The following is a 15,291-nucleotide window of genomic DNA, read 5'->3' on the forward strand; positions in this document are numbered from 1 at the left end:
ATTTAAAATATGCGCCAGACCAATTATAATTGTATTAAATGACCTATGAAATATCAATCTCTTTTCATACCTCTATATAATATTATAATATATCATAATAATTTAAAATAAACCTATGTAAAATATCATTTGTTATGGCTGATTATTTTTCATAAATTTAGCTTATAATGGTTAAACAAGAGCTTTTTTTTTTCATATCTGAAAATCACGAATATAGGAATTTATAAATTTTAAGAATCACTAAAATCTCTTTGACTAGTACAAAATATTTCTAAATATATTCACATAAATTTTCTAAAAATAAAGAAGTAATATGTTATTTTTAATAAAATTTTAATTTATTATCATATTAAATTATTTAATAAAATCAACGTGATTATTTTCTAAAAATTATTTATTTTAAATTAGAATAGTTAGATGATCAAATTCCTATTGTTGAAAGCATGATTTAAAATCATTTACAAAATTATAGTTTCCTGATAATGTTAGTTTTTAAAAGTTAAACAGAACGTGTTTAGATTCACGGAAAGCTACAATTTCTTTCTACCATAGGCTCCCCAATAGTTTAAACACGAATAACGGTATCAGGTCATGTCAAATGGTGTGGGAAATAAAACGTCAAATGGTGTGCGAAATAAAACACCGTTTTCTAGTGGATCAATTAATAACAAAATTGTCATAATAGGTTATAAAATATTTTTTAATAAATTATACAATAATTGTAAAAAAATAAATGCTACAATAGATATCCAGTACAACGATATGCGAGGATGGATTTAAAAAGAATTTATGTTCGAATTACATAATTTAAAAAAAAAATGATAGATTTATGAATAATTTTTAAAAATTCATCCCTCTCATTTCGTAGAAATTTGAGAATATCAGAAAATATTTTTTATTTATACTCTCTATAAATTTTATATAAATAAATATCTACTAATATAATTATTAATCATAATATACTATTATTTAATTTATTTACAATAAATATTTAATTGTATATTATTAATTATTAATTATTTTAATTATTTATTTATTATTATTACTTTATTATACATATATATTATTTATTGTTATTAATTTATTATATAAAATATATAAATATATATTAATAACCGGTTATATAATTTTTTGTATATTATTAATTATTAATAAATATATATAAAATATAACATACATAATACATGTTATTATGTAACAGGTTATTACTAATTAATATATATATATATATATATATATATATATATATATTACATATTTTATATAAATATATATCTACTAATATAATTATCAATCATAATATATTATTATTTAATTTATTTACAATAAATATTTTATTGTATATTATTAATTTTTAATAATTTTAATTATTTATTTATTTATTATTATTATTTTATTATATATATATGTTATTTTTTATTATTAATTTATTATATAAAATATATAAATAAATATTAGTAACCGCAATTTATTGTATATTATTAATTATTAATAAATAAATAAATATATATATATATATATATATATATATATATATATATATATATATATATATATATAACACATAATACTTGTTATTATGTAACCGGTTACTAATATATATATATATATATATATATATATATATATATATATATATATATATATATATATATATATATATATATATATATATATATATATATATATATATATATATATATATTGTAATAAATTAATAATAATAATAAATAATTTTATTTTATAATGATTATTATATTTTTTAGTTATTAAAAAAATTATGTTGTAATTAATGATACATTTATTGAAATATATATATATATATATATATATATATATATATATATATATATATATATAATAACTATTATTTTTAATAATGTATATAATATTTAATAAAACTAAAATTTATATAAATGTCTATAATAATTAATAATAGTAATAAAATTTTTGTTAAGATTTAATATTTTTATTTTATTCAATAATATATTTTTTTTATTATTGATTTTTTAATGTATTTAATAATTTATAATAATCAATGATAATATATTTATATTTAATAATTAGTATTATATATAAAATAATAATTAATATTAATATTTTTTTAAATAATTAATAATAATAAAATATATGAATATGTATAATAATTAAAAATAATTAAAATATTGTTAAAAATTATTAATATATATAATTATTATTATTTAAATTTATTCATAATAATTAATAATAATAATATATATATATATATATATATTAAAATATTGTTAAATTTTAATGTTTTTAACTCTTCTAATAATTATTTAATTTTATTTTTATCATTAGGGGTTAGTAATTTTAAAATTTATCTATTAAAACTTTTTTTAATCTATCAAATCACTCAAATCATTCACTAACTCTTATAAAATTTATCTCAAAATCTACTCACTTCAACCTCTAAATCTATTCAAAAAAACACATTCATCCACTTAAATTCACACAAATATATCTTCACACTCTCCCTTAAATCCATCTACACATACAAACATGACCTAAAACTTTGATGGAAGTTTTTGCTTAAATTACCTTAAAATGATATAATTTTCACATACTAATACAAGTTGGAGAGTAATCTTCTTAAGATAATAATACTTTAACCAACTTCCTTTGACTCATTTCTAACACATTATTTCAATCATCATTAGATCATATATTTTGATTCTTTAAAGTGATGTGATGTAATAATTTAATGATGATTACAATGGTGACTTAAAAATAAATCAAAAAAAGTAGATTAAAATATCATTATCCATCTTTTTTAAGTTATTCTAAAAGGTTTATGGAAATAAATTGAAAAGCTCTCCAACACCCATGCTTAGATTTCTTATCTTTCCTAAATAAGAAATACAAAGGAAATAAGAGATATTGATCATTGTTTCTTTGTTATACTTTTAATTTCACATATTATTAGGAAATTAACAAAAAATTAAGAAATATTGATCATTGTTTCTTCATTATACTCTTAATTTCACATATAATCAATGTATATTGCATCATAGGAAAGGGATCACATTGATTGCAATTAAAGAATTTTGATACCAATACACCAAATTCATATTTTTCAACATGTTATTTTAATGCTTAGGAATCTAACTATGGATAAAAGTTCCGTGTTATACTATAAATAAGAAAGTAAAACAAATATATAAAAAAACGTATAAATTCATTATTTTAAATTTAGATAATAATTGAACTCATTCCTCTATTTCTACTTTTCTCCGTACGTTTCTTTATTTTCTATATAACCTACACAACTTTTAAAATATTCTATCTTTATTTCTTACATTTTTATTCTACGCCAAGCACACAATAAATGTTTACTGTATCAAACAAGATTTACTATGAGATGTGTATTTTATTTTTCAATAATCAAATTAGAGGCCCTTAATGTTCTACAGCACGTACATTCCAAAATGTATAAATTTATCAACGAAGCAAAAATGTGTAGAATGACCACATCATCTAAATTTACAACAATCAAAACTTGAAGAATGAAAGCATCGTGAGTTACTCCACAGATATTGCCTGAAGCAATTTCTGGGTGTCTTCACTCACCTCCACATTCTCCATCTTCAACCTCCGTTGCATGGCCGAACTGGTCCTACCAGCAGCTGCATAAGTTCTGATCAAGGATTCAAAAACCTCCACCCCTAGAGAATCCACAGATTTCTTCACAATCTCTAGAAATTCTTCTGCACCGTCAACATCCTTTTCTTGTTCAAAATGCCCCATCATGACATCCATGACCTTTGACGATGGAATCCACTTCTCACCATTCCCTCTACCAATTGATATTGCTTTGTCTAGACAATCCACTGCCAACTTAAAGTCACCCTTCTGCAAATGGTAATCCAAAAAGATTTCCCAGGATTTTGCATTAGGCTTGGCACCCCTCCTCCGAGCGCGCTCCTTGAGCTCTTCAGCCTTCTCCAGCATATCCAATTTTGCATATGCTCCAATCAGAACATTTGCAACTCGAATATCATACTTAGGACAGCCAGATTGCCACTCCCGGAAACATTTTTCTGCTCCTGGTAGATCTTTCAAGTTAACCAACACCTGAATCATATTCAAATAGCTTATGTTTGCAGTTTTAGGAAATGCCAGCCTGAGTGATCGCCAGACCCGATAAACCTCACATAAGTTACCAGTTCGCCCATACAAAGTAATTAGAAACTGATAAGCAGAAAGATCTTTGAAAGCGTTTCTCTTCTCCAATTCCTTAAGCGCCACTTCCGCCTTATCTAAAAAGCCAGCATCAACAAAAATAGATGCTAAGTTGCTATATGTTGTCCAGTCTCCAGTGACTTGACCATCCCTCTTCATCTCATCATGAACCCTTTCAACACCAGAAATATCATTAACAGCAGCAAGAGCCCTCATCCAGACATTGTAGGTGTAAGAATCCAGCGTGATATTGCTAGCCTTCATTTCTTGTATAATGGATGGAATTTTTTCTGGTTGCCCTACTTTTGTGTAAAGAGTCATAAGACTGTTGTAAGGCATGGAACTTAAAGGAAGGCTAAGCTCCTTCATCTTTTCCATAAGACCTTCTGCCTTTTCAGTCATCAGTTCCTTGCAGTAACAATTCAGAAGGGCTCCATAACATAGATGATTCTTAGAAGATTCTGGGAGATTAACAAAATAATTTTCAGCAGTGGTAATTCCTCGAGCCTTGGCAAGCAGGTCGAGATGTATAGCATGGTCACTGACTGTCTTGATCATGTTCCTCTTAGCCATGGTTTCCGATAGCTGTAACAAAATGTATTTCCCCATGAATAAAAGTTATGAAAAATTATAGTCTGCTAACAACAATAACTCAAGATTTAGAGCTAGCATAGTTTTATTCCCAACTTGCACAAAGAAAACATAATCACACAAGACAATTCATCACTCAAATTTCAAAGAACTAATAAAAAAGATAAATATCAAGTTCTTCTCTTCTTTTTGAGAAAATTGTATACTCTACTTTTCTTTAAAATAGGATGCAAAATTTCCCATTTATCTGTTCATCAGTATTGTGTTAGTGTGTTAATAAGTTGACAGCACATACTATCATTAATTCATCACTACCCCGATGACTGCCTTTGGTGCATTCACATACATAAGCTAACAAAACAATATTAATTCAAAATCCCAAGCTTATACAAACACCAATGCCAATTGGTTAAAAGTTAAATAGCAACAACAATAAAACAATTCCTACAACATTACGTACCAGATCCGAAGTCATACTATGGGAAACAGGGACTGAATATATATTCATTCCCTTCAAATAGGACAACGTCTGCTTTTCCCTCAAAATAAAATAATCTCTTCTTAGTTTTCCATTTCTGAAAATATGATGTGATTCCTAAGATTGTGATCCTTGATGTTGCAAGAAACAACAGTGAAATGCAGCCAATGTGGCCACAAAAACCTTGTTGCCACCGAAATCAAAGTGGCAGACCTATGTTTATAAATTTGATAACAAAATGATACGATTTATTTTGCGCGTAAGATGTATACTACACTAAATACATTTTCATAACCGAGAGACAAATTTCACTTCAAGAAGCTGATAGTGAACCATTCAGTATATAAAGTAACTAAACTCACATTCAACCCCAAAAAAGTTTAACAAGAAGAAATAGAAGTTAAATGAGTAGAATCGCTTACATGATCTGTTTCTAAAGGAAAACATTACGTAGAAATAGTTTAAACTTAGAACCTAAAAAAGCGAACAATGAAAATGAACGAGTGACCTTGAGAGCAGGTTGATAGAGCTTCCGATCGCGAAGCTTTTTGAGAGTGTCGCCAACCTCCCATTTGTAAACACGCTTTCCGGTCTTGATGAAGTTGTTGAGGCTCTGACGAACGCTGAGTTGGGAACCGCCATCTTTGAAGAGCTTCACGTACAGTGCTTCCTCCAAGTATTTCTTTGACCGCTTCACCACGCTCTTGTTGCGTCCGTAACGTTGCATCATCGACATTTCACAGATTGCTGTTACTCGCTGATTCTAAAGATCGGAAATGTTCGCGCTCAGAGAAACCAAACCCAAAACCCTAACTGCTCCAACGCACCAACAAGAAAAGAATATTGGGCTCGCTCTCTTGAGGCCCAAAATGGTTGAGAATGAGCTTTCCGGCCATATTTCCAATAACATGGGTCGAGATGTCTTAAAACCTTTTTATTATTAATTAAAATTTATTAATGTATGTATATATACATAAATTGCTGAGTCTTATTTCTTATTCATAATTTTAATTTTGAATAAGTTTAACAAATAATAGTTTCAATGATACTCTTATACTCCCAATTTTTTCATTGCGATGACTCTTCCAGAGGTTCTTGTGCAAGACATTAAGAATAAGAGTTAACTCTTGTGCTAAGAAAATATTGTCTGTTCAAGCTTAGACAGAAATAACATGTTAAAGTAAAATTGTATAAGATGGGATAAATTTTGGATAATAATACTTTGACCTACTGTTTTTGACTCACTTTTAATTCATTATTTTCATCACTCTTAGATCATAACATCACATCATTAAAAAAATCAAAATAAATTATCTAATAATGAAGAGAATCATGGATTTAGAGTGGTCAAAACAAAAATGGATTAAAATATTATTATCTATAATTCTTAGAGTTGTAATTACTCGTACAATAGCATATAAAAATATATTATGTGCTCATCTTTCTCCGTTAAAATATTTATTGATGTCATGCTTCTCTTTCTCTTTCTTTTATTTATAGAATTTGTTATATAAATTATTTTACAAATATAATTCATCAAATTTTTACTAGGTATGGTGCTGAATTATTCAAAATAAATTTATTGTCTATTGCCACTACAAATATTGTTTGTAGAGCTATAAGATGACTTAGTAGTTAGATAAAAGAAAAAAAAAAGTTATGGTTTGATTAAAAAAAACTAAAGAACTAATACAAAGATTATAGGAGCAAAGCATATATAGTTATGAAGTTTTTTTTTTTCCAACATCCTTTCTTTTTGTGTACTTAGGGTATTTCTAGCTGATAATTAGAATCCAATTCCTTTTGAAGAATAGTGATTATCAATACATTTCATCATCTCTTTTAATAAATTATTTTCCACAATATTCACCGTAAAATAAAAAATCCGATAAATATACTTAAGTACTCAATAGTTTACTAGTTAAACAAAAACTTAGTTGATACAAATATCTTTCTGACAAAAATAAGGTTTAACATATTTCAAATATTTACATATGCATTGACCATATCTAGTACTGTATGCCAGAAAAATGCAGTAAGAGCTATGCTTACCAGTGAGTTTAGGCACCAAATTTTAAGGTTTTATAGGCTCAACTTCAACAAATTTGTATATTAAAACTTACGGGAAAAGAAATAGAGAGAATGGTTATTTTTTTAGGTAAACCAATTTACTAACTTCAACTTTGGAAAAGTTATAAAAAAACAAAAAAAGAGGTATTGTGAATAAATAAATTTTAAGTTTCAGACAAAATCAATTCATTTTACTTCTTTTTCTTTTCATTTAGTTAATAAGACTTTCTCCAAACTATATAATTTCATTAACTTTTACGCTTTCTAATTCAAACATGCATTTCACGTAGGTTTGAGAATCGATTTATTACACAAAAACATATAATGTGTACCAGTATAATACAAATTCTCCCAATAACAGCATTCTTAACATGATAAAGAAACAAAATCACACAACATAACTAATCTGTAAAACTTTGTAAATAAATATTTAAAAAATGCATTTGTATTTATCGTTCATACATAGCCGAGGGACAATTATTTCCCTTGTCTATAATTGGTCTATAGAAGTAATTTACTTGGTAATACAAAACCCTATAATTCTCTTTAAAAAGAAGATGAAATTACAAGGAGAAGATGGAAAAAGATGGACAGATTGTGATTACAGAAAAGGCCTAAAAAGAAGAGGGAGAACCAACCATTTTCCCTATCAAAACAGATTTGACCGAAGGGGTTTGATAAGAGTTTCTAGCTTACACTTAGCAACTCATCATTTTCTGCTGACAGCATCTTTCAAGACAATGAGTAACTTCTAATTTGATGCGGTCGGCCAAAAACTAATTTCACCTGAGATTCCCTTTTCCATCCACGATCATTCAAAACAAAGATACAAATCTCAAATGAGCCTCAGTTCATACTCTCCAGCCATTGTTATGTATCTCACCCATGGAAGAGCCTGATACCCACTTTTCTCAATAATCTTCAAATATCTTACCTACAAATCAAAACATTTACACGGTTGAATAACTCCTTGATTAATTAAGCAATCATAACCTAAATTACTGAATTTAAAAATCACAGATATATCTCCAGACTCTAAAATAATGGAAAATGGCTTACGTTCACATTCATGCTAGTTAAGTTTATTTAATATTCGAAGTTTCATAAAATAAAATAAAATTACATTTTCAAAATTGTGTAAACAAACTATTTTTGAAACAATAACATTAAATAAAGTGGAGTTAGTAGGAATCTGTTTGTATTTAAATTTACTAAGCATACTTTTTTTGTTTATATATGAATCCAAAGAAAATATATGATAAACTTAACAACGATTTCCGCATAATGTCGTGTGAATATTGATGTTTCGTTCAGATTACCTAGTCCCATGCATTTCATATTGCTACTAGAAAAAACTATTAATTATAGAAAAATTATAAAATTGTGAATAATATTATCTCATCCATTTTTGATGTCAAGTTCTTTCTTCCCATTAGTAATAGTAATTAATAGTTATTTTACAATTTAATATTATCTATAAACAGTCTTTGTGACCGGAATATCAATTCAACCGTGAAAACGAATGAATTTCAGGAGATTCATTGAGTTAAATACAATTGTTGCTCATCGAGAAATAATCAAAATGACAAGTGAGAAACCAACAGACAAATAAAGGCAGTGAAAGTGTGAGCTATATGATGAAGCATGGACACCTATCTTTTTTTAAGTGTTACAGTGTTGAACATGCTCCTGACACTAACTCTCATACATGTCAGACACTCCGATTAGGCGTTCAATAAAAATGTCAGCTCAACACTTAAGCCAAGACCCTATGAATGGACATGCCCACTAGTAGAATTAATAAAACATTCATTTGTTGGAATTCTTTTGTAAAGAAACCAATTAGTGATTGTAAAATAATGTTTCTGAATTTTTTGTAGAGAGGCTCACTATCGTAGGAAATAGATAAACTTGTAACAATATAAAAATATTGACTATTAATTAGACCGTTAATATGATCGTATTTCATTCCATTTTAGTTTTTCAGTCTCCTATATAAGTAGTGTGCAATGTTCCAGTATCCTATATTATGGATCTTAGGGTGTTAGATTATCCTCGTCAATGTTGTATCCAGTACTGTAAGACTGTGATTCAGGATAGGACATATATAATAGAGGAAATATTCATTTTTAAATAAGGTAAAGATGCATATAAGAATAGTAATTTTCAGAATATATGGAAAGTGTTGTATGCGTAGCAATACCTGAATCCCAGACACAGTGAAATATGGTATCTCAAATTTTACGCGTATGGGAGCTTTTCTCTCGGGGGTTGCTTCCTCATCTACTATACTGGGAAGACGAAACTCTGCCCTTAACATGTACTCCTGACATATCAAATAAAAGAACCAGATCCATTAGCTCTCAATCAAATTGTTGCATCAACTATGGACTATGATGAATAGTTTAATTTGTGTCACATATAATGAAGTGTCTAATCTATAAAAGAGTAACATGATGACAATAATTTATAATTTTTTATTTTGACAACATTTAATACATTTGATTTTAATTTGGATTCACAAAATAGCAATCATATTTTAAATAATTTTGTACATTTTTCAATACACATATATCATTTGTCCTATCCTGTTAGTTTCAAAATAAACTATTCTATTATTTTCAAAATAAATTATTCTATTATTTTCAAAATAAATTATTCCATTATTTTCAAAATATACACGTATCAGATATGGCTCATATTCGATACACGTATCGTATTTGTGCATCATAGACTATGGGCATTATTTGTGGGTACAATGGAACTTCCTAGTGAAGTAATACCTTGCCTCCGGGAAATGATCTTATTTTCCAGATTAATGCATCTTTTTCAGGTGCATATGATGCAGATCCCATTGAAGTTCGAACATTTGGATTGGTTGCATCAGCAGGGACAGGCAACTCGACCTCAACATTTGTGGCAGTACTGAAAAATTCAATTATCTGAGTAGTTGTAGAAGTAAATACATATAATAGTATAAATCTAGAGCAAACGCGCAGAGACAAAATTTAATGTAAGCAGTTCTCTATTTTTCATGAAGGAAAAATCAGATTAAAAAGAAAGAGATAAAAAGGGGGAAAGAAAAAATATCAGAACCTGCGTTCCTTAAATTGACTCCTAGCTTTTACCATAATCTCAATCCGGCTTTTTGAATGGTTTTCAACTTGTGCTTCCACCCAAATTAAAGGCTTAACCTGGGAACAGAGATCAGAGAATCAACAGACTTGGAATACTTCTTTCTCCAGTATGAGTGTAATTATGTATTTACTATGTCATCGTAAGTCAGAATTTTATTTTATGTCGTGAGAAAATGTACCTGTGTACTGAGCCTATATGTCATTAAATCAAATGATCCATCAGGAGGGATAAAGGAAATCGTTCGGTCATTCTCAAATCGGGCCAAGCGCACACACCTTTGTCAATTGTCAGCACATAATTTGAGAATTAGTCAAGAATAGACATAGACATGCTTGTAGAAAGTATATATATTCAAATTTGCACTCAGTTACCAATCAGTGAATATAAGGAAGAGAATCAAGCATACATACTGATGGAATTTGATGTCCTCCAAGTCAATTGCTTTTCCTTTGGTTGTTCTACCTTGTGCCTCTAATAATACTCTATCATTCAACCCAAGTTTACACTCAGGCATACCACTGCATTGTACAAGCCATGGATTAAATCTCCATGATTTAGATGAACACTCAAGCACATAATTTGATTATACTAATAGATACTTCCAAATGAACGAACAGTCTTCTTAATCCAAACATCAATCAACTGTTAAAGTAGCCTCTAAAACGAGCCAAGTAGAACCTATGTTCAATGTAACTAATACCTAATCATGTACAGTTAGCACCAGCTCCTAAAATTCTTTAACAGTACTGAATGAATGAAGCAATTCAAAGTCTAATCAACAAAAGAAAACATACTCCAACATACGATTTTCATTTGCATTTCTCGGACTTTAGCAAAACTTCATAACAGTTTTCATAAATGTTGGATACAAGGAAGGAAGAACATCCAGATTCATCACACCTATGAAGCCCAAATACTCCAAAGAAAGGAAAAATATTGATATCCTACTTGTTTCGTACACTGATGCCCCAACTACATGTTCAAAAAGTATTTGGATGCAATGAATTTGATTGTGTAACTCAGATACAATGAATTATATGCTAGTATATAGATTCAATCCTTGTTTTAAGTTAGTCAAGACTGATTATGATATGAGCAGAAAATGTACTTTTTGTTATGATTGTAATAGGAACAGTGTGGAAGAAATGGGCCAATCAGAGCCAAATAGTGGGGTTGGACCAAACTTCAGAATCTCTATCGTAGGAAATGTTTGAGAAAGAATAGGGATGGATGCTGAGTTGGCATTGGCAATGGAGTGAGACAAATGACATGTGGGGTTTAGTTAAATATGTAAAGAATAAAGGGAGAGAAAGGATGGATGATGGAATTATTAAGAGAGAAAGAGAGAGAATCAATGAGAATCCTCACTAGGTGAAGGGGCCAGTTTGCTGGGCTGATAGAATTATTCTATCAGGTATTTCCTCTATTTTTGCTCTACAAAATGGTTTAGGCCTAACTCAACCTGGCAATGGTCCCAAATAAAATATTCTCCCCTCATACATATTCATGTGGCCAGTCCAATTTCTTCAAACGGCATCACCAATGGAAAGACTAGGAAGGTCCACTGAAACATTTTGAGCATAGAATTGGCTACATCTAAACGAGGTATATTCATAAACCAACAAAAAATATGAACTGGATTTGCTAAAGGAGACTGGGTTGTGAAAACGCAAAGCAGTAGAAACTCCAACTTGAAACAGAGACTAGGAACAAATATTTAACACAAAACTTGTGTATGAAAGAGAGCTTCTCAACCCTGTCATACATGATAATATAGAAAGTATGTAAAAGTGGTTTTCCATAATTAGGAAAAGAATACTAACAAGCCAGTAAGATGTTAAACCTAACTACCCTAATCACCAGGACTAGAACAGTTTGTAGCTGTTTATAGAATTTTGATTTGACAAAAAGGGTCACAAGGAAGAGGCTGTAAGAAGCATGGGGACTTGCAAATAGAAGCATGCAAAGACGCAAATTGAGCTAGGAGAACCAGGGGATGTCTACTCATTATTGCACTTTCTTGAAGGGAACCTTGTTAAAGCATAGAATAAGAAAATGTGTAGTGCTTGTAGAGTTTAGAGGGAAAGAAAAGATAATGGAATGGAATAACTTAAGTGAATAGCAGTATATCCTTCATGCAAAACATCCACATATACAAGTGAGCACTGTTTCCTAGGCTAATAATAAGTGGACTGCTACTTCCTAGACACTAATTTTAATTTCTAAGAACAATAAATGCAATTAACACGTGAGAGACACATCACATGTGAATGTTACGACTATCCCCCTCAAGCAAAAGCTTACTAAACTTTTAGCTTGCTACAAATAAACCCCTTAAAAATAGATAAATTAACATGGGATCCAGTGGTGGAGACAATGGAAATATGACCATTGCTGGAGAGACAGCACAACAAAAGGGCTAGAGTGATTATAGTTATGAATAGATTGTTAAAAGTAACAGAATAGAAAACTTCTCCGAATTCCCCAAAAACTGGAAAAACATCAAATCTTTCAAGGAGATAACAGAAAAATGTTGAGATTAGCTAGAATCAGAGAATTCAATAAACACTTGTTAAAATCACACGTCCACACTGCTGGAGCTGACAACTAAGCACTTGGAGGCAATTGGAGAATGGCATGGCTGAGAATTTATGAAAGAGATCAAACAATAGAGGTAATGGAGGATAACTTCACTGAAGAAATTCACCAGCACTTGAAGTATGCCAAAAATAACAAGTGGAACATTTTTCAGCAGTTGCTGGAAAGGTTAGGAGTTGCAGCACGCCTAGAACATTGTCAGTAAAAAATCTCTACAAGCTTGTTAAAATGTCCAACGGAACTTGCTAGAACAGGTTGCCAAAAAATCACAGGAAAGATTGGCAGTGATGACAACTTACTAGAAGAGGTTGCCTACTGGAAACTTCTTCACCACAGAATCTTCTTTCATACCAATAGCTTTCCTTTCTTACATGTTGGTTCATGCGTATGTGTTTTAAGGGAGCTCCTTTTGAGATATTCAGAGAAAACAGAGTGCACTTTTCAGTTACTTTTTTTCATTTTGTCTGGTTAAAGGAATTCCTGATCTACCTACCCTCTCCCCTGAAGTTTTTAAAAATGAGAACTATAGCACTTAGTGTTAACCCAATTAACTAATAGCCCATGTCAATGGTTTGAAACTCCAGTTCTCAAAGAAAGTATAAAGCAAACCTCAGATATGTTCTCATCTTCAATGCCCCAACCACATCTGACCTAATTATTTGCCCATTGCTATTGACAAGTATGTTAACACTCTCCACCACATCCAAGAAAACCTGAAAAAAGAAGAATATTAGTTGGTAGTCTAGACCATGGAATTATAAGTCAAGATAAACTCTAATGCCCACCTCATTTTTCTTGTAGGTCACTCCTTCACTGCGCCAGGATACAGCATTTGTCACAGCCATGGGAGGTCTCTGTGCAACTTCCATTTTATAAGCATCCGTCTTGATAAACTCACTAAGAATCTTTGCCTCAGTATATTGGGGGTAGCCAAAGTCCATTATTTCATCAAGTAGTTCATACTGCAAAGGACATATCCGTAATCAAAATTTTGCCCAGAAGGACTAATTCAGCTCTTAAAGAGACTGGTGTTCAAAGGGACACTAGCATTTTACCACAACAACAAAGTTATCCCTTAGAGATTCCTCTTCCAATTCTTCAAAATAATGCTTAAACACCTGCCTCAAAGACACGAACCATTCCTATCAATCATTATCGCCATGACAAAACCAAGCCTTCAATTCAAAACCGTGATTAGAAATAACACACTTACATCAACAGTTCGATGTAGGAAGAAAAGAAGGCTAGCAGCATTGCAGTTTTGCCTGGTAGCCGTCATGAGGAAAATATTGCTATGCTGTATAAACAAGTAGGTCACGCCATTATCAAACACAACCGGATCGTGAGACTGCGGATCCCCCTGCAACAATTTGAAAACAAACTTCACTATACAACAATCAAAATTTTCCATTCCTATTAACATAAAATCCAGCCTAGGTTTGACAAAAACATTATAAATTGCACCAGAAACAGCAGAAACAAATTGTTCAAAACAGGAGCTGAAACGAAAAGAATGCAATTGAGACGTTACTTGGTGCTGAGTTAAATAAATAATCATATCATAGATTGGTGAAAAGAAGGAACGAACCTCTTTTTCAATGAGTTTGGTGAAGAAGCGTTCGGCTTCGATGGCGGTGACATCGCCGCGGTAGTCGCGCCAAATGAGGACGCGGCCTTTGATGTCGAGAAGGAACAGAGCAGAGACTGCCCCTGCCATTGGATTGGATCAGATCGGAATCAGAAAGGGATCGGGATCGGACGAGCGTTGCAAAGAGGGAGAAACGCTAGGGGTTCAGCGAGCCATGTTAGAAGCTAAACCATGGCTAGAGTCATTGGGTTTCGCTCACTGCGTGTAGGAATTGGAGCCTTCGATATTGTTTCTTCTACCTATCGCTGCAATGCAATGTCGGATTCCATTCAAGGTGGTGGTGGGTTGAAACCCAAAAACGATTACGAACTATGACGACGACGTTCTATCAATAAACAATAAAATAAATGTAAGACTAAATAACAATTTAGTCCATCAAATATGTGATTTATTTTTATTTTTCCTCCAATTAAATTTTGTTTTAGATTTGGTTCATTGTAAGTTTTCTAAAATTATAAACATTAACAATCTTCAACAAGATGAAAAAAAAAACAGCAAATCCAACGTTTATAAAGTGAAAAAGTTTGAAGTCTAATTTAGTGTGAATTTTCCAAATCCAGTTTCT

General features: G+C 30.3%; 2 protein-coding genes across 2 annotated transcripts; both read right to left on the reverse strand.

Annotated features, from left to right (window-relative positions):
* Window positions 1-3,371: 3,371 nt before the first annotated feature.
* On the reverse strand, window positions 3,372-6,144 carry LOC114178964 (Tetratricopeptide repeat (TPR)-like superfamily protein). The gene is made up of 2 exons (XM_028065120.2): window positions 5,781-6,144; window positions 3,372-4,788 (listed from the first exon to the last, which is right to left on the reverse strand). The coding sequence occupies exons 1-2, from the start codon at window positions 6,006-6,008 to the stop codon at window positions 3,544-3,546; spliced, it is 1,473 nt and encodes a 490-aa protein (XP_027920921.1). The 5' UTR covers window positions 6,009-6,144; the 3' UTR covers window positions 3,372-3,543.
* A 1,600-nt stretch (window positions 6,145-7,744) lies between these two features.
* On the reverse strand, window positions 7,745-15,051 carry LOC114178910 (AP-1 complex subunit mu-2-like). The gene is made up of 11 exons (XM_028065057.2): window positions 14,667-15,051; window positions 14,292-14,438; window positions 14,134-14,196; window positions 13,864-14,040; window positions 13,688-13,791; window positions 10,891-10,998; window positions 10,659-10,755; window positions 10,439-10,536; window positions 10,126-10,267; window positions 9,546-9,668; window positions 7,745-8,276 (listed from the first exon to the last, which is right to left on the reverse strand). The coding sequence occupies exons 1-11, from the start codon at window positions 14,793-14,795 to the stop codon at window positions 8,178-8,180; spliced, it is 1,287 nt and encodes a 428-aa protein (XP_027920858.1). The 5' UTR covers window positions 14,796-15,051; the 3' UTR covers window positions 7,745-8,177.
* Window positions 15,052-15,291: the final 240 nt, after the last annotated feature.

The sequence above is a fragment of the Vigna unguiculata genome, chromosome 3 (genome assembly GCF_037176805.1).
Source record: "Vigna unguiculata cultivar grain cowpea cultivar isolate G323 ecotype 2 chromosome 3, ASM3717680v1, whole genome shotgun sequence".
In the NCBI taxonomy this organism is placed as follows: domain Eukaryota; kingdom Viridiplantae; phylum Streptophyta; class Magnoliopsida; order Fabales; family Fabaceae; genus Vigna; species Vigna unguiculata.

What these genes read in the sequence shown, in the direction of transcription:
- LOC114178964 (XM_028065120.2), bottom strand. Translation starts at nt 6,008, where the DNA reads ATGTCGATGATGCAACGTTACGGACGCAACAAGAGCGTGGTGAAGCGG. An exon ending in TCTATCAACCTGCTCTCAAG is followed by an intron (nt 4,789 to 5,780) that starts GTCACTCGTTCA and finishes ATTTTGTTACAG; the next exon opens with CTATCGGAAACCATGGCTAA.
- LOC114178910 (XM_028065057.2), bottom strand. Translation starts at nt 14,795, where the DNA reads ATGGCAGGGGCAGTCTCTGCTCTGTTCCTTCTCGACATCAAAGGCCGC. An exon ending in GGGATAACTTTGTTGTTGTG is followed by an intron (nt 14,041 to 14,133) that starts GTAAAATGCTAG and finishes TGTCCTTTGCAG; the next exon opens with TATGAACTACTTGATGAAAT. An exon ending in TCACTGTGTCTGGGATTCAG is followed by an intron (nt 8,277 to 9,545) that starts GTATTGCTACGC and finishes TTTGATTTGTAG; the next exon opens with GTAAGATATTTGAAGATTAT.